This window comes from Neomonachus schauinslandi, chromosome 5 (genome assembly GCF_002201575.2).
Source record: "Neomonachus schauinslandi chromosome 5, ASM220157v2, whole genome shotgun sequence".
In the NCBI taxonomy this organism is placed as follows: domain Eukaryota; kingdom Metazoa; phylum Chordata; class Mammalia; order Carnivora; family Phocidae; genus Neomonachus; species Neomonachus schauinslandi.
The window spans coordinates 103449111-103467737 of NC_058407.1; the positions used below are offsets into that span (position 1 = coordinate 103449111).

Here is an 18627-nt window from a genome sequence, read left to right on the forward strand (position 1 = left end):
AAGATGCCCATTGACAGATGAATGGATAAAGAAGATGTGGTATATATGCACAATGGAATATTATGCATCAATCAAAAGGAATGAATCTTGCCATTTGCAACGATGTGGATAGAACTGGAGGGTTTATGCTGAGCGAAATAAGTCAATCAGGGAAAGACATGTATCATATGACCTCACTGATAGGAGGAAATCTTAATCTCAGGAAACAAACTGAGGGTTGTTGGAGTGGTGGGGGGTGGAAGGGATGGGATGGCTGGGTGATAGACATTGGGGAGGGTATGTGCTATGGTGAGTGCTATGAATTGTTCAAGACTGTTGAATCACAGACCTGTACCTCTGAAACATATAATACATTATATGTTAAAAAAAAGAAGATAGTAGGAAGGGAGAAATGAAGGGGGGGAAATCGGTGGGGTAGATGAACCATGAGAGACTTTGGACTCTGAGAAACAGAGTGTTCTAGAGGGGTAGGGGGTGGGTGAATGGGTTAGCCTGGTGATGGGTATTAAAGAGGGCATCTAGTGAATGGAGCACTAGGTGTTATACACAAGAAATGAATCATGGAACCGACATCAAAAACTAATGATGTAATGTATGGTGATTAACATAACATAGTAAAATAAAAAAATAGAAATAAAAAATAAAAAAGGAAATGAAAGTTACAGAATTGTTGAATCACTATATTGTACATGTGAAACAATATAACAGTGTATGTTAACTATACTGGAATTTAAAAACTTTTTATTTATTTTTTTAAGATTTTATTTATTTATTTATTTGAGAGAGAGCATGTGCACACGAGCTGGGAGGGGGGTGGGCAGGCAGAGAGAGAGGGAGAAGCCAGACTCCTCTGTGCAGGGATCCCAGTGCAGGGCTGGATCCCAGGACCCCGAGATCATGACCTGAGCTGAAGGCAGATGTTTAACCGACTGAGCCACCCAGGCACCCCTTAAATAAAAAGCTTTTTAAAAAAAGGCATGAGAGTAATTGACTCATCCCATCAGGTGGAATAAACTGATTAGAATCTGGTTTAAGAAGTGCCATATATAGGGCGCCTGGGTGGCTCAGTTGGTTAAGCGACTGCCTTCGGCTCAGGTCATGATCCTGGAGTCCCGGGATCGAGTCCCGCATCGGGCTCCCTGCTCGGCAGGGAGCCTGCTTCTGCCTCTGACCCTTCCCCCTCTCATGTGCTCTCTCTCTCTCATTCTGTCTGTCTCAAATAAATAAATAAAATCTTTAAAAAAAAAAAAAAAGAAGTGCCATATATATAAAGGTAAAAATGAAATCTTAAAATACTAAGAGTGGGATGATAGAGCTAGGAGTTGCTTTCCATTTATCATCTTGCATGAAACTGGTATGTAGTAACATACTAAATTGGCTTATGTATTTTTTAGAAAATATTTATTTGTTTGAGAGAGAGCATGAGAGCGAGCATGAGTGGCGGGGAGGGGCAGAGGGAAAGGAGAAGCACACTCCCTGCTGAGCAGGGAGCCCATCATCAGGCTCAACCCCAGGACCCTGGGATCATGACCTGAACCAAAGGCAGATGCCCAACTGACTGAGCCACCCAGGTGCCCCTGTGTATTTTTTTTTTAAAGATTTAATTTGTTTATTTGAGAGGGAGAGAGCGTGGGCACATCAGAGTGGGGGGAGGGGCAGAGAGAGAGAATCTTAAGCAGATTCCACCCTGAGCTCGGAGTCCATCATGGGGCTCGATCTCACAACCCTGAGATTATGACCTGAGTTGAAATCAAGAGTTGGACATTTAACCAAGTGAACCACCCAGGCGCCCCTTGGCTTGTGTATTTTAGCATGTCAGTTTAGTCTTTTTGTTCTTTTAAAACTAAGATTTTCCATAAAAATCTTCCCTTTAAAAAAAAAATCTCTAAACTAGGACCTGTTAAGCCTTGTGTTCAGGAAAGATTAATATCCCATAATGACTGTCTGACTTTTTTAAGTGGCTTATAACCATTAGCTTGTTTCCAATAGTAGGCATCTTAATCCCTTGAGTTTTTATAGCACAACTTTTTTTTTTCTCAGATTTGAGTTTTGGTTTTTTTTTTAGTAATCTCTATTCCCAGTGTGGGGCTTGAACTCATGACCCGGAACTCTTTCAGCTGAGCCAACCAAGCTCCCCTGCAGCACAACTTTGGTATTATTTATTAAAATAGGTTTTTCTTTTACTGTCTTCAGCATTCACCAGCACAGGCTTTGATCGTCATACTTCTCCTGTGTTCAGCCCTGCTAACCCGGAAAGCTCCGTGGAAGACTGCTTGGCTCATCTTGGGGGAAAAGTATCACAGGAACTGAAAGAGCCTCTACAAAAGGCATTGCAAATGCTCCTCAGCCAGTGAGTTACCATTGCTGAGTGGGAACATGCTTCTCTAAGTAGTCTCTGAATCTGTCATGCAGCACTGGATTGGTTAAGGCTTTGTTTTAGGTGAATGGTGTCACTTCTTTTCTCACTTTACTTTTTCTTTCTTTGCTTTCCTGAAGCATCTCTGTTTGTGTTTTGAATGACAACTTTTACATCAAAGTGGTGATTTAACTGTTCCGACATGGATTTGATCATTTGTGTTTACTTGTTGAGCTGTAAGTGTAAATACGAGCTATTTCACTTGTCCTGACCACTTTTTACTACCATTCTGTCTGGGGGCCAACATAAATATAATGGTTAGGGTTTTATGCATTGTAACGTGGGGTTAACATCATATCAGTATTTTAGGTATCCCAAATGTTGCTAAACTGCGGTTGCACATCTGTCCATGGAAGTGCTGCCACATTCTTATAGTGGGAACTTCTGTACTAACCATGGTTTTGACTGTTAAAGCTCAAGGCAAGAAGCTCGCAGTGAAAGTATATTAAAATAGAACCAAGTCATTTATTGTACATCTTAAAAATTCTTTTCCTCTAATTTGCTGAGAATCATTAAAGAATTGGTATGAATTAGAAAAACATTGTTTTAATGAAGAATGACATCTAAAACAGGATGAAGACTGTTTCTTCACTAAAAAGGTTAAAATTCAGATGCCAGATTACTGGTGTAGTAAGGTAATTCCTTATTTCCACATAGGCAAAAATTGTATGTTATCATTTGTCAGAAGGAAGCAGTTGGAGTTTAAGGAAAATTCAGTTTGTTTCTGCATATTCTGGTAACATGAGCAAATGTAAAAAATCCAAGTTATGTATAGGATACTGAAATGAAAATCATATTTGGACTTTCTTAACTTTATATATAGAAAAGTTTAAAAAGAAATGTGAAGAGAAGATTATGGGTGTCAGAGCATAAAAGTTAAATAGGAAATTTGGGTGTACAGTGGTGGCTTTTAGAATGTTCTGTGGAGCTTAGGGGTCCTGAGAACGTGAGGGACAGGGTGAATGGGTGGGGCTTGTTAGGACTTTGCCAACCCTTCTCAAACTAAAATAGCCATATATATATATACATATATATATATATATTTAAAGATTTTATTTATTTATTTGAGAGAGAGAGAGTACACATGAGAGGGGCGAGGGTCAGAGGGAGAAGCAGACTCCCTGCTAAGCAGGGAGCCCGATGTGGGACTCCAGGATCATGACCTGAGCTGAAGGCAGTCGCTTAAACAACTGAGCCACCCAGGCACCCCATAGAATAGCTATATTTTCATACATTTTTAAATGTAAGATTTGAAGAAACCTACTGTTTTGACAAAAACAAAAACAAAAGCTATAAAAGCTATTGGGACTGGAAGTAAAATAACTGAGATTAGAAGGCAAAAAATTCTGTCTCCAACTTTGATACAAACTATTTGTGGCTTTACGCAAACCATTTCATTCTATATCTAAATTTCCCCATCTAGGGGCGCCTGGAAAAAAGGCACCTTTGAAAAAAAAGAATAAATTTCCCCATCTATTAATTTTAACTTTACTGGGATATTATAAGCTCTCTGAAGAACAGTATCGTATAGGTAAAGTATTTTTTTGGCATACTTTTCATAATCTACAGGAAAAATTGATATCTTCTCACTGCAAAGTAAATTTTTTTTTTTTTAATATTTTATTTGTTTGACAGAGAGAGGCACAGCGAGAGAGGGAACACAAGCAGGGGGAGTGGGAGAGGGAGAAGCAGGCCTCCCACAGAACAGGGAGCCTGATGTGGGGCTCGATCCCAGGACCCTGGGATCTTGACCTGAGTTGAAGGCAGACGCCTAATGACTGAGCCACCCAGGCGCCCCTCACTGCAAAGTAAATTGTATTTAAAAATATATAGTCAGGTGAATACTTGGTGGTTTTTTTTCCCCAAACCCTGAATACTGATGTAATTATTTCTTATTTTTATTTATTTATTTAAATATTTCATTTTTAAGTAATTTCTATACCTATAGTGGGGCTTGTACTCACAACCCCAAGATCAAGAGTCATATACTCCACCGACTGAGCCATCCGGGTGCTTCTGACATATTTATTTATTTATTTATTTATTTGACAGAGAGAGACACAGCGAGAGAGGGAACACAAGCAGGGGGAGTGGGAGAGGGAGAAGCAGGCTTCCCGCGGAGCAGGGAGCCCGATGCAGGGCTGGATCCCAGGACCCTGGGATCCTGACCTGAGCCGAAGGCAGACGCTTAACGACTGAGCCACCCAGGCGCCCCCTGACATAATTATTTTTTAAATTGGTACCTCTGGTTGTATATCAGAGTCAGGCCTCTTTATGAATAAATTTTTTTTTTTTTAAGATTTTATTTATTTATTCGACAGAGAGAGACACAGCGAGAGAGGGAACACAAGCAGGGGGAGTGGGAGAAGGAGAAGCAGGCTTCCCGCCGAGCAGGGAGCCCAATATGGGGCTCGATCCCAGGACCCTGGGATCATGACCTGAGCCGAAGGCAGACACTTAACGACTGAGCCACCCAGGCACCCCAATAAATTTTTTTTTTAGGAATCTACTTTTTAAAGTTGTTAAGCTCTGTTACTAATAGCTAACTGATGATGAACTGGAAGTATTATACAGGTTGATGGGAATAATTTGTAAGGTGGAAAATACCACCTACTTCTTGAGACAGTTCAGTTCAAGTGGGAAATTAACCTGAACTCTTCGTATAGCCAAGCACCAGCAGTGTGAAAAGGTTCCCCCTGCCCCTTTTTCTTCTTTGCTCTGTTCAGATACCTCATTAGATAGGTCTGGTTTTTCAGCTACTTGCTTTTCTATGTATTAGATTTCCTTTGAATGTTTTAGTCTGCTGGATCTTTTATGTGCATATATGTGTGTACATATAATGATTCAAATCATGTTTCATTCTGAAGGATGCTAAAGTACTTTAGCCTGATAGACAAACTACCAATAAGGACTACTGTGATCTACAGCAGCATCAAACAGTTCAGGAAAGGAAGTGAAGGGACTGATAGACGCAAGTAAACTTCAGGGAGAATATAGGTAGGTAGACTGTATAGTGTCTGAAGTTCAGGTTTTATAACTACCTACTATTCAGCCCAAGGCTTCTAAAAAATTCTAAGCTTACTTTAATGGTCATACAATATCAGGAAGGTAGTACATAACATCTTCTTAAAAAGGCCATCCCATATATCTTACCTCCTTTCAGCATCACTATGGTATTGATTTTATATTGACTTGTGTAAAAGAATGATACCTGTGTCATCAGAACTGGTTTCTGAAGTATGTAAACCAGCACTGTACAACAGATAAAATGCAAGTCATGAAATGCAATTTAAAATTTCCTAGCAACCACATTAAAAATTAAGATTTTTTTTTTTTTAAAGATTTATTTATTTGACAGAGAGAGAGAGAGAGCGCGAGAGCAGGAACACAAGCAGGGAGAGTGGGAGAGGGAGAAGCAGGCTTCCCGCGGAGCAGGGAGCCCGATGCGGGGCTCGATCCCAGGACCCTGGGATCATGACCTGAGCCGAAGGCAGACGCTTAACGACTGAGCCACCCAGGCGCCCCAAAAATTAAGATTTTTTAATCTATTTTATTCAACCCAGGATATTAAAAATTTATAGTTTTAACAGGTACTCAATATAAAAATATTAATGAGCTATTTTACATTTTTTTTCCTTACTAAGTCTTAGAAATCTAGTGTGTTATTATGCTTTCAGCTTATCACTAGCTGCATTTCAAATGACCATTAGCCACATGTGGCATTGAGGCATTATTGTGGCATGTTTCAAAATCCTAATTTAAAAAGGGGTAGTGTAGCCTTTGGACGCAGATCTAGTTGGGTGTGAATTCCTGCATTGCTGGTTGCCAGCTATGTGGATTTTGGATAGTCTCTTAGCTTTTCTGAGCTTCAGTTTCCTAATGTGTAAAATGATACTATATAATATAAAATATAAATATATAAAAATATAAAACTGAACAGTAGGCTACTGATAAGTGGTAGCTGTCCTCAATTACTAAATTTCATAGGCTGGAGAGCTCACAGACCCAAGTCAGAGCAGAAAATGCCTTTGGAATGGATTTTGAAATCCTATAAAAGCAAGACTTCTAGGGGAGGGGGGTGGGAGGATGGGTTAGCCTGGTGGTGGGTATTGAGGAGAGCACATTCTGCATGGAGCACTGGGTGTTATGCACAAACAATGAATCATGGAACACTTCATCTAAAACTAATGATGTATTGTATGGGGATTAACATAAGAATAATAAATAAATAAATAAATAAATAAAATCTTTAAAAAAAAAAAAAGCAAGACTTCTCCCCTTTTTTACATATATGTTAATACTTTGCCCACAAAAATAGGGGGGTAAATTTTATTAAATCTGATTTTCAGGCTGTTGATGCTTTCAGATGCTACTTGGTACCAAGTATTTTTTGTTGGTTGTTAATTTGTACATGAAACCAAGTCTTACACATAGTAACTAAAGTCTGTCAGTAAATTAGTGAGTGTTGTTGTCATCACTCAGTGATTTCAGTTTTCGTATGACTATAACTTACATGGAAATAATCAAAAAGGCTTATCTCTGCCCTCCAGGATTTTATATCGTAAGACTCCAAGTTAAAAATAGAGCTCCGTTTACTGGCCTTGTTTAGTCCAACTCTTTATATCCTCAATTTGAGAGGTCTTTCAGTGACATGTTTCTTTAATTTTGAAATGTTTTAAGTTTTTTGCCTTTTAAAAAAGTTAAAATTGTGCTTTTAATAATGAGATCATTTTTGTTACTATTTTATCTTATTTTAATAACCCAAGTGTATGTTTATCTGCAACGTAGAAATCCTGTTGGATGAGTTTCAAACAATTATTTTAAAAGTGTTATTTATTATTATCTTGTTATGTTATTAGCTGCTTTTCCAAGCTGATAGCATGCCTCTCAGCCAATAGGGAATACTTGAAGTAAATGCATACCAAATGTTAAAAGCCACATCTCATACAAAACAGTATATTGAATATTCTTTGGTACTTTGGCAAAAAGTTCAACACAGAATAGTGACTGTATATTTATTCATCTGGAAATTTAGAATTTTACTTCTTTGTGACCCAGACTTTTAAAAAAAATCTCTACAGGCCAGTGACATATCAGGCATATCGGGAATGTACACTGGAGACCACAGTTCATGCCAGCGGCTGGAATAAGGTATTAACCAAATTATCTTTTCTCTTATAAGATTTTAGTGCGTTGATTAAAGTGCAGGAGAAATTGTTGACATCATATAAGAGAAAACTGTTAGAGCTCATTATTTAATGCATAAATCCAATTATGTTAAGTGGATGTTTTTGATTAAAGTGGTTTTTTGATTAATGCTGTGAGATTCTGGTTGGCCCAAAAATGTGTGTCCCATAGTATGCCATTCTTCCTTCCTATCTCTTCTGAACTTTCTATCATTTCTTCACTTCTCTGTATTAGACATGACATTTATCTCCAGATGGTTATTTGTTACCCTGTGTGTATGTCTTGGGGTGTAAAAGAATAAGAGCTTCATTTGGGAGACCGCTTCTTCTGGTTTTCTCTCTCTTTTTTTTTTTGTTCTTCTGGTTCTCTTAAATGAGTAATACCATTTGTGTTTTATAGTTTACAAAGTATCTGATGTCACATCTCATTGGATCATTACAACCATCCTTTGCAGAAGACAGAATGGATTTTATTAGCTTTTGCTTTGTTATTTATTTAGTTAGATCAGATGAATAATCAGAGAAAAAAGTTAAGTGACTTGTCCAGGACCCCTTGACTAGGAAATATTGGAACCAACGCTAGAGCTGAGATCTCAGATCTTCTGACTCCAGCTTTAGTGTTTTTTTCCACTGTACCATACTGCTTACCCATGATCTCAGACTGTATTATCCATTTATCACCTTGAAAAGGCAGAAAGTCTAAGGAAATGTAGTATGGGAGGACTCAGCTCAATATGAGGAAGAAGTGTGGCCCTTAGGATCTTGTGTAGGAATGAGAAAATTCAGTAGAATCATTTTTATAAATAGCCACCTCTACTCTGAATTGATTTTTTTTTAAAGATTTTATTTATTTATTTATTTATTTATTTATTAAAGATTTTATTTATTTATTTGACAGAGACAGAGACAGCGAGAGCAGGAACACAAGCAGGGGGAGTGGGAGAGGGAGAAGCAGGCTCCCCGCTGAGCCGGGAGCCCAATGTGGGACTCGATCCCAGGACCCTGGGATCATGACCCGAGCCGAAGGCAGTCGCTCAACCAACTGAGCCACCCAGGCGCCCAAAGATTTTTTTATTTATTTGAGAGAGAGAGAATGAGAGAGAGCAAGCACATGAGAGGGGGTAGGGTCAGAGGGAGAAGCAGACTCCCCGCCGAGCAGGGAGCCCGATGCGGGACTCGATCCAGGGACTCCAGGATCATGACCTGAGCCGAAGGCAGTCGCTCAACCAACTGAGCCACCCAGGCGCCCCTGAATTGATTTTTTTTAAAGTTTTCATTTTATCCAACAATTCCATACATCCCTTGGTATTCATCATGACAAATGCACTCCTTAATCTGCATCACCTATTTAACCCATCCCCCCACCCCTTGCCCTCTACTCAGAACTGTTAATAGATCACCCCTTGCCCTCTACTCAGAACTGTTAATAGTATAGTATGAGTCAGACCTTGTGACCTTACGTACCTAATTGATGTATATTTTTTTAGTCACTTAATGCAGGCTTTGGAAGCATTATAGCATAATAATTAGCATCATAGGCTTTGTAATTGGACTTGTTTCAAATATCAGCTTTGCCACAGACTAGATGCATGTCTTTGGACAGTTCATTAACCTCTCTAAATCTTAATTTTCTTTTCTAAGTTTTGTTTAAATAATCTGTACACCAAACATGGGGCTCTAACTAATGACCCTGAGATCAAAAGTAGTACACTCTTCTAACTGAGCCAGCCAGGCGCCTCTCTAAATCTTCATTCTCACATATGTGAAATGGATCTAGTAATACTAACCTCATAAATTTTACTAGACTTAAACGACATAATATAGGTTAAATGCTTTTTTTAGCACCTTGCTTGGCACCATAGTAAGCACTCAGTAAACAGTAGCTATTACGTTAGATTTAACACATGAAAACTTGTTCCAAAATAGTCACCATTATGGGGTTTTACTATGTTATTTAGTTGCAAAAAACTTATTTAAAAAGTTTATTTCATTTCCTTTCTTGGAATAAAAAAAACCTTTTATTTGGGTATTTGAAATACATTTATTTATTTTATAAATAAGAATGAGTTTGGTTATGATATATTTCTTAGTATGTCAAACAACACATGTTTAGGTACCTAATATTACTAGCCTTCTTCCCCTATTTTATGTTCTCTTCCTTTCCCTCTTGTCCAGTGAGTGTTAATAATCAACTCTTGTATGTTCTCCTCCCGTTGATCCTAGGGTTGTCCTAAAAAAAAAAATCTGAATTAAACCCCAGACTTCACTGTCTCTCTTCACCTGTCTGATTTTTCTTTTTTTAAAGATTTTATTTATTTATTTGACAGAGAGAGACACAGCGAGAGAGGGAACACAGGCAGGGGGAGTGGGAGAGGGAGAAGCAGGCTTCCCGCGGAGCAGGGAGCCCGATGCGGGGCTCGATCCCAGGACCCTGGGATCATGACCTGAGCCAAAGGCAGACGCTTAACGACTGAGCCACCCAGGCGCCCCTCTGATTTTTCCATTGTCTGCTTCATTTTAGTCCTTCAGCTGGACCAAGAGCCAAGGCTGTGGCTTGAATAAATACTTCATATAAATAAGCCATGCCAGTTAGAGTATTACTTGCTCTGCTGAATCCAGTATTACTCTCCTACTAAATCCTCTAGGGCTAAAAAGAATATGGTTGTCTGGTAGGTAATTGAGGCTCAAATGAAACACGCATCAGAGAAAAGAGAAAAAAAGTGTCCACAGAGCATGCCACATTAGGGATAAACCGAATACCTGTTTATCTGTGTAGGGATTCTGAAAGCATCTTGGTAGAATATATCAAAAGAAGTGGAGGAAAAAAGCTGGTCACAAACCTGTATTAGTAGTATGGTCCTTTAAAAAAGAGAAGTCCAAAAAAAAAAGGTCCATGTATAAATGTAGGTATGTATATGCCTAGAAAAACAATTGAGATATGTGCAAAAACATTAAATAATACATAGTAATTATCTCCAAATTGTGGGTTCTTTTCTTTCTTCCCCTGTCCCCACGTGGGTATTGTTTTTTCCTATGTACTTCTCTGCTTCTGTGAAAAAAAGAAGAAAATGATCATCAAAGAGAAAAAGCCATGAAATGCTTACCTTTGCCTTTTCTTGGGGGTGTAGACCCTGCCAGAAATGTAATTATGCTCAAGTACATTAATTGAAGGCACTGTGCATGCAGTTGGACTGCTGATATAATTACGTTATCTGCAGAATTCCATAACTGCTCACGACACATTAATAATCACTGTATTTTTTCACCCTGATAAAAACAATTATTTTGATAATGTTCTGGTACTGTAAATGGTGTGCAGAGACACACCACACTTTACATCTTACTGTCCTCTATTTTTCTCACCCTCCTTATATTCTTTTTGTTAAAATAAACACTGTAGGGGTGCCTGGCTGGCTCAGTCAGTAGATCATGTGACTCTTAATCTCAGGGTTGTGGGTTTGGGCCCCATGTTTGGTGCAGAGATTACTTAAAAATAAAATCTTTTTTTTTTTTAAGGTTTTATTTATTTATTTGACAGAGAGAGACACAGCGAGAGAGGGAACACAAGCAGGGGGAGCGGGAGAGGGAGAAGCAGACTCCCTGCTGAGCAGGGAGCCCGATGCGGGGCTCGATCCCAGGACCCCGGGATCATGACCCAAGCTGAAGGCAGACGCTTAATGACTGAGCCTCCCAGGCGTCCCCAAAACAAAATCTTTTAAAAAACAATAATAGAATAAAATAAATATTGTAACTGGAAAAAGAGAGCCAGCTATAGTGTTAGTATATGCTGTTCAAAGTGTAATAAATAAACTTTAGAAAAATAATAGCAAAAATAAATGAATTGTCTTGGGTAATTTTTAGTGACATATTGAATCACTAATATTTTTAAATCTTTATTAAAATTTGAAGCATACACAAAAGCACAGCTAATAGTATAGCAAATCCCATGTATCTTGTCACTCAGCTTCAGTAATTATCAACATATGGCTGGTCTTGTTTCCTCTATTTCCCACTCTCCCCCAGATTATTTTGAAGTAGGCTCTAGACATCATTTGATTCATAAATACATTAGTATGTATTTTTAAGGATGATGTAGCCCCCTTTTTTTGGATGTATCTCTTTTTTTAACCAACTGATAATACCACTATTATAGTTATACCTCATAATATTAACAGTAATTCTATCATCATATAATCTGTTTAGTATTCAGATTTTTCCAATTGTCTCACAAAGGTATTTCTCTAAGATGATTTGTTTGAATTGTGATGCAAGCAAGGTCCATGCATTGCATTTGGCTGATAAGTCTGTTGTCTTTACTTTTTTTTAAAAATTGAAATATAATTCATACCATAAAATTTATATTTACCTTTCTAAAGCATACAGTTCAGTGGTTCACATTCACATAGTTATGCAGCCATCTCCATTGTCTAATTCCAGAACATTTTTATCTTCCCATAAAGAAACCCCACACCTTGTAGTAGTCACTCTCCATTTCCTGTTCCTCCAAGCCCCTAACAACATTACTCTGTCTCTTTAAATTTGCCTATTCTGGACATTTCATATAAATGCAATCATGTAATATGTGTCTTAAGTCTCTTTTATATGTAGGCTTACTCTCTCTCTCTCTTGATTTTTTCTTTGCTTACAAGTTATTTCTTCTGTAAAATTTCCTACTTTCTGGATTTTTTTGACTGTATCACTGAGATGTCACTTAACATAGTCCTCTGTATCTATATTTCCTTTCCATTGGTAGGTAGATCTAGAAGCCTAATCATAGTCAGGTTTAATCTTTTTGGCAAGAATACTTCATTGGTGATGTTCCTTATTTCCTGTTGCATCACACTGGGTGGTACATAATGCCTGGTTTTCACTTAAATTTTATTTTGAAGCACATAGGTCAAACATTCAAACCTCATCAATACAGATAAAATTTGTGGGATATGACATTTACTAGAATTGTTAAGTTATAAATTGGTTACTAAATAGTAACTTGATGGATCAAAATATGTATTTTATCATTACAAATATCTATTCTACTGGAAGAGATCCTTGGAGCTATAAATTAATATACTTCATTTCTGTACCCAGCAAGCTGTACATTCTTTAATAATAAGATAATATTGTTAGCATGGTACCTATGGGGAGACAGTGAATGGAGGTATTCCTTTTTGATGGTCAAAATTACCTTAGCATTCCTTTACGAAAGTTATTGGAGAGAAAAATAATTTATATGTGTTGTGGGGATTACTATTATCCAGTAAGGAAATGACTTAGAGGAATTCAAAGAGTAAGACTATTTGGTTCCTTTTTAGTCTTAGAGATATGAATAGTGGGGACCTTCTAGGAATGGATGCTTGGGGATCCAGGTTTTTTGTTTTTTTTTTTAAGCTTTTTTTTTTTTAGGACTGTGGGAGAGGGAGTGCAAAAAAATATCAGGTATAAGGTGATAATTTCTTGTGGGTAGTACACTGCCAAGTTGATGGACTTGGTTGTAGAAATAACTTAAGAGGTTTTGTGTGTGATCACAAAAATTAGAGGGTAAGTGGGTTTAACTATATAAAGACAGTCTAAATTATATTTAAAAGGTAGTGGGCATGGAAGTCATCATATAGGTCTCTGAAGACAGGATGTCAAATAGATAAAAGAGACAGAGCATGTATCATCAAGAATATTACAGTTAGAATTTGTTAGTCCTATAAAGTGAAGTTTCTGTACTCTGGACACTGCATTTCAAGAAAGATATAATTGGGATGGAGAAGAACTGGGAAGGGGTAATCTAAATGATTAAAGCAGTGAAGGAATTGCCAGATGAAGAACAGTCTAAAAGATTAGTAAATTTCAGCCTAAAAAGTATAGTGAATGAGAGGGAATATGATTAAGGACTCAAGACAGTAGTGAAAGGGGATTACAGATTTATCTCTAGATAATTGTATAGTAAAACTAGGGCATCTACTTTTTGATACATGAAAGAGAAAATTTGGAACAAATAAAAATAAGTATTATTTTGTATAGCAAATATAAAGGGTTTGCAACTCATTTCCCTAAGAGGTAATAGAGCTTAAACATGAATAACTTTAAAATATTGCATATTATTAGATTATTATGGGAAATTAGAATGTTTTGAGGTATAGAACATCTCAGGCCTTTAAAGTTATGGTGATCGGAGTCAGTAGGACTGATCAACAAGCTATACCTGACCTGACTGCTCTTACTAAGACAGAATACTGGAGCTAGATGAACAATAGGTTTTGGGGGTGGGTTTTTTTGTTTGTTTTTGTTTTTAATAGTATGACAGGTTTTCTAATTGTGAAGAAAACCTAGTATATTCTTCTTTATAGCCCTAGACCCCTCCATTAGTGTTAGGAAGGGGTTTTTAAATAAATTTTGGGCTTTTACAATATCAAAAAGGGAAGATACGTGTTAGTTGCATTCTTTCTTTCAGACTTTGATATAGATTCCCTCAGGACTGCTTTTACTTAAAAGCCAAAGAGTATTAGTAAGACTATAAACTCATTGTCTTTTCTGTTTGTCCTTTTCTGCAGAAATATTTTGTAATCCCTCAGTTATTACCTTGGCATTTCAGTAACAAGGGACTGGAATTGGTTTCATTTCCTTTTGCATTCCTTTTCCAGGCATGTGGAGCCCTCTTGATGGTTTAGACTAAAGAGATTGCATGCAGATGGTTGATTGAAAATGCTTTTAATTCTTTTCAATGTGCAGTTAGTTGTTTTTGGAAGGCAAGGGACTCTCGTATGCCTCTGTCATAAATTTTGATGGTTTTTAAATATTGAGCCACAAGGTTATTAGGAACGATAATAATACCTCCTTAGGGTTTTTTTGTTTTGTTTTGTTTTTAGATTTTATTTATTTGAGAGAAAGACAGAGAGCACAAGCAGAGCAGAAACAGAGGGAGAGGGAGAGGGACAAGCAGACTCCCTGCTGAGCAGGGAGCCTGACATGGGGCTCCATCCCAGGACCCTGAGATCATGACCTGAGCGGAAGTCAGACACTTAACCGACTGAGCCAGCTAGGTCCCCCCTATTTAGGTTTTTGATGACTTTGTAAGATAGCTGATAATTTTAAAAATTCTCATTTTCAAATAGATATAAAAAGCACGTGGTACAAAATGCAGTAAGTACAGAAATGTATACATTGAAAACTATTTTCCCACCCTGTTGCCATTACTTCATTCTCTTCTTAGGCTACCACTATTACCAGTTTTTGTATATTTTTCCAGAGATACTATAGGATTATACAAACATGTATATATGTGTGTGTATGTGTATGTATGTGTATTTTAAACACAAATGGTACCATACACTGTCCTGTCACTTTTCTCACTGAAAATAAGTCCTGGTGATTGGGCAGTGAACAATCTAATTCTTTTTTTTTTTTAAAGATTTTATTTATTTGACAGAGAGAGAGACAGCGAGAGAGGGAACACAAGCAGGGGGAGTGGGAGAGGGAGAAGCAGGCTTCCCCGCGGAGCAGGGAGCCCGATGCGGGGCTCGATCCCAGGACCCTGGGATCATGACCTGAGCTGAAGGCAGATGCTTAACGACTGAGCCACTCAGGCGCCCCCAGTCTAATCCTTTTTAACAACTACATGATATTTTGCCAAAATTGATTTAACCAGTCCCTGGTGGGTTGTTTCTAGTCTTTTGCTATTATAAATAATATTTCAGTGAATTCTGTACATGTTTCATATACACACATACACACAAGCCCAGTTGTTTTCATAAAATAATTATTTCTACCACCCTATGGTATAGAATCTACATGCATTATTCACAGACATTCTAGTAAGGGGTCAGTGTTTTATTCCTTTATTATAATAAAAATGAGATTCCATAATGATGCATCCAAGTTGTAATTTTCTAGTAGTTGAACATATAAAATGAATTATAAGAATTTCAGTTTGTTTTTTACGCTCTCATCTTTGCCTTGAAGATTTTGGTGCCTCTGATTTTGCTACAACAAATGCTTTTGGAGTTGACAAGACGTGGTCAAGAGCCTCTGAGTGCATTGCTACAGTTTGGTGTGACATATCTGGAGGACTATGCAGCAGAGTACATCACTCAACAAGGTGGCTGGGTATGAGCTGTTAAGTATTTTTTTTTTTTAATCTTTAAAAAAAGGTTAAGCTTCTCATTGTGGTTGTTTTTAGCAACATAGGTTTAATATGAATATTATCATTTAATATTATTTAACATTAATTGCATGAAGATCAGGGGCAAACTATTCATATGGTTTCACTATAAGATTTTACCCTCAGTAAATTGATAGGTGATGTTTTAAATCGTTCTTTTAAGTAGTTCTAATTATGAAATATTTTATACTAACAAAAAATATTTAAATAATTAAGGGATGAGGAATAATAAAATGAATGCCTATGTATTTGCCATCCCAGTTGAAGAAAAGAACGGACGATACTTTTGAATTTTTTTATATGCCCCTCCTGGATTTCAGCATGCTCTTATCTACTTCACAAGGATAACTCCTATTCTGAATTCTGTTTTTTTATTATAGTTTAATCATACATATATATGTGTCTCTAAACAATTACATTATTTTGTATGTTTTGAACTTCATGTGAATAATATACTATATGTATTCTTCTAAACTTGCTTTTTTTTTACTCTATGTTGTATTCTTGAGACTCTCTGCAGTCACTGTTTCTCAATTTTCTTTTTTTTATTATCACTCGAAGGATCCTTTTTATTTATTAATTTTTTAGGATCCTTTTTAGACATTTTTATCCTAATCATCTCCTTCCTTCCCCATGAAATTTTAATACTACAGATAGAAGTCTTTTTTTTTTTTTTAAAGATTTTATTTATTTATTTGAGAGAGAGAGAATGAGAGAGAGAGAGCACATGAGGGGGGGAGGGTCAGAGGAAGAAACAAGACTCCCTGCTGAGCAGGGAGCCCGATGTGGGACTCGATCCCGGGACTCCAGGATCATGACCTGAGCCGAAGGCAGTCGCTTAACCAACTGAGCCACCCAGGCACCCCAGATTTCCCCCATCTTGCCAAACCTATTTTCACCCTCTAAATCATCCAATGATCTGGGTTGATGTATTGGTTGGTGTTTGGTATTCCATTGTGTAGATACATAACAATCTGTTTCTCTATAATCTTATCATTAGACGTTTCCATCTTTTTGCTATTACAAACATTGCTGTTATGAACAGTTTTATACATATGTTTCTCTGGTTATATACTTGGGAGTAGAATTTCTGGGTCCAAGGGTATAGACATTTTCAATTTACAAGATAATACCAAAGTGTTTTCCAAAGTGGTTTTCCAACTTATATTCTGTCAGCAATATATAAAAATTTTTGTTGTTCTTCATCTTCCCCAATACTTAATATTATCAGACTTATTAATTTTTAAAATCATTTATTAAAATGATTTTATTAAAATAAGATTTATTTATTTAAATAAATAAATATTTATTTAAATATTAAATTTATTAAAATAAGATTATTTTGTAATAAGTTTAGATTTACAAAAATGTTATAAAGTATTCCTGCATACTGTTCACCCAATTTTCCCTAGTGTTAACATCTTACACAGCTATGCTACTCCTACCAAATTGACTTTTCTGTATTGATTTCATAGCCAGCAAATTTGTTAAACTCTCTTATTATCCTGATTATTTATCTCTGGATTTGTTGTTTTTTTTTCTTTTTTTTTTAATTATTATTTTTTAAAGATTTTATTCACTAATTTATTTATTTGAGAGAGAGAGAACGTGCGTGACTCCGGGGGAGGGTGGGTCGCAGAGACAGAATCTCAAGCAGACTCCACACCAACTGTGGGCCCGACTCGTGGCTTAATCTCACAACCCATGAGATCATGACCTGAGCCAAAACCAAGAGTTGGACGCTTTACCAACTGAGCCACCCCACCTTTTTTAAGGTTTTTTCAATTATTTTTATTTATTTGAGCATGTGAGTGGGGGGCGGGGCAGAGGGAGAGAATCTTCCAGGAGACTCCCCCCTGAGTGCTGAGCCTGACACAGGGCTCGATTTCACGACCCATGAGATCATGACCTGAGACAAAACCAAGAGTTGGTTGCTCAACTGACTGAGCCATTCAGGTGCCCCCCTTTGGTTTTCTACGTAGAAAATTATACGGTCTGGGAATAATGATAAAATTGTTCCTTAATAACTCTATCTTTTTAACTTTAAAAACTGAAAAAAAAAATCAGGATCTTTCAGTACACTATTAATGGAATTGGTGTTAGAAGACATCCTTGTCTTTTTCCTGATGTTAAAATGAGTGCTTTTAATTATTTCACCATTTAGTTGTATCAATCTCAGTGAGTGAGGTTGGACTGTAATTTTTCTTGTTTGGTTTCAGTTTTAAGGGTATGTTGGCTTCATAAAAGAATCCAGAGTTGGGAAGAGTGTTTCCTTTTTTTCTATACTCTGGAATAGTTTATATGAGGTTTAAATTATTGTGCCTTGCTTCCTATAACATGCATGTAAAATCACCTGGTGTTTTCTTTGAGGGAAGTTTTCTGGTTTTTCCTGTCAACTTTTTTTTTTAAGATTTTTATTTATTTATTTGACAGAGAGAGAGAGAGGCCGCAAGAGAGGAGCACAAGGAGGGGGAGTGGAAGAGGGAGAAGCAGGCTTCCCGCTGAGCAGGGAGCCTGATGTGGGGTTCGATCCCAGGACCCTGGGATAATGACCTGAGCCGAAGGCAGACACTTAATGACTGAGCCACCCAGGCGCCCCAACTTTTTTTTAAAATTTAATTAATTAATTAATTAATTTTTATTTTTTAAAGATTTCTATTTATTTATTTAACAGAGAGAGAGAGCACAAGCAGGCAGTGCGGCAGACAGAGGGAGAGGGAGAAGCAGGCTCTCCACCGAGCAGGGAGCCCGATGCGGGACTCGATCCCAGACCCTGGGATCATGATCTGAGCCGAAGGCAGCCACTTAACCGACTGAGCCACCCAGGCGCCCCTAATTTATTTTTAAGAAGGCTCCATGTCCAGCGTGGAGCCCAA

General features: G+C 37.4%; 1 protein-coding gene across 3 annotated transcripts in view; it reads left to right on the top strand.

Annotated features, from left to right (window-relative positions):
- BCL2L13 (BCL2 like 13) overlaps nt 1-18627 on the top strand; it is an 86484-nt gene that overhangs the window by 44993 nt on the left and 22864 nt on the right. For 2 of the 3 annotated variants that reach the window (XM_044914976.1, XM_021690823.1), the window contains 3 exons: nt 2194-2350; nt 7498-7567; nt 15553-15696. In XM_044914976.1, coding sequence (XP_044770911.1) covers nt 2194-2350; nt 7498-7567; nt 15553-15696 — 371 coding nt within the window. The remainder of the gene's footprint in view (nt 1-2193; nt 2351-7497; nt 7568-15552; nt 15697-18627) is intronic. The other variant, XM_021690824.2, reaches the window with a different exon arrangement.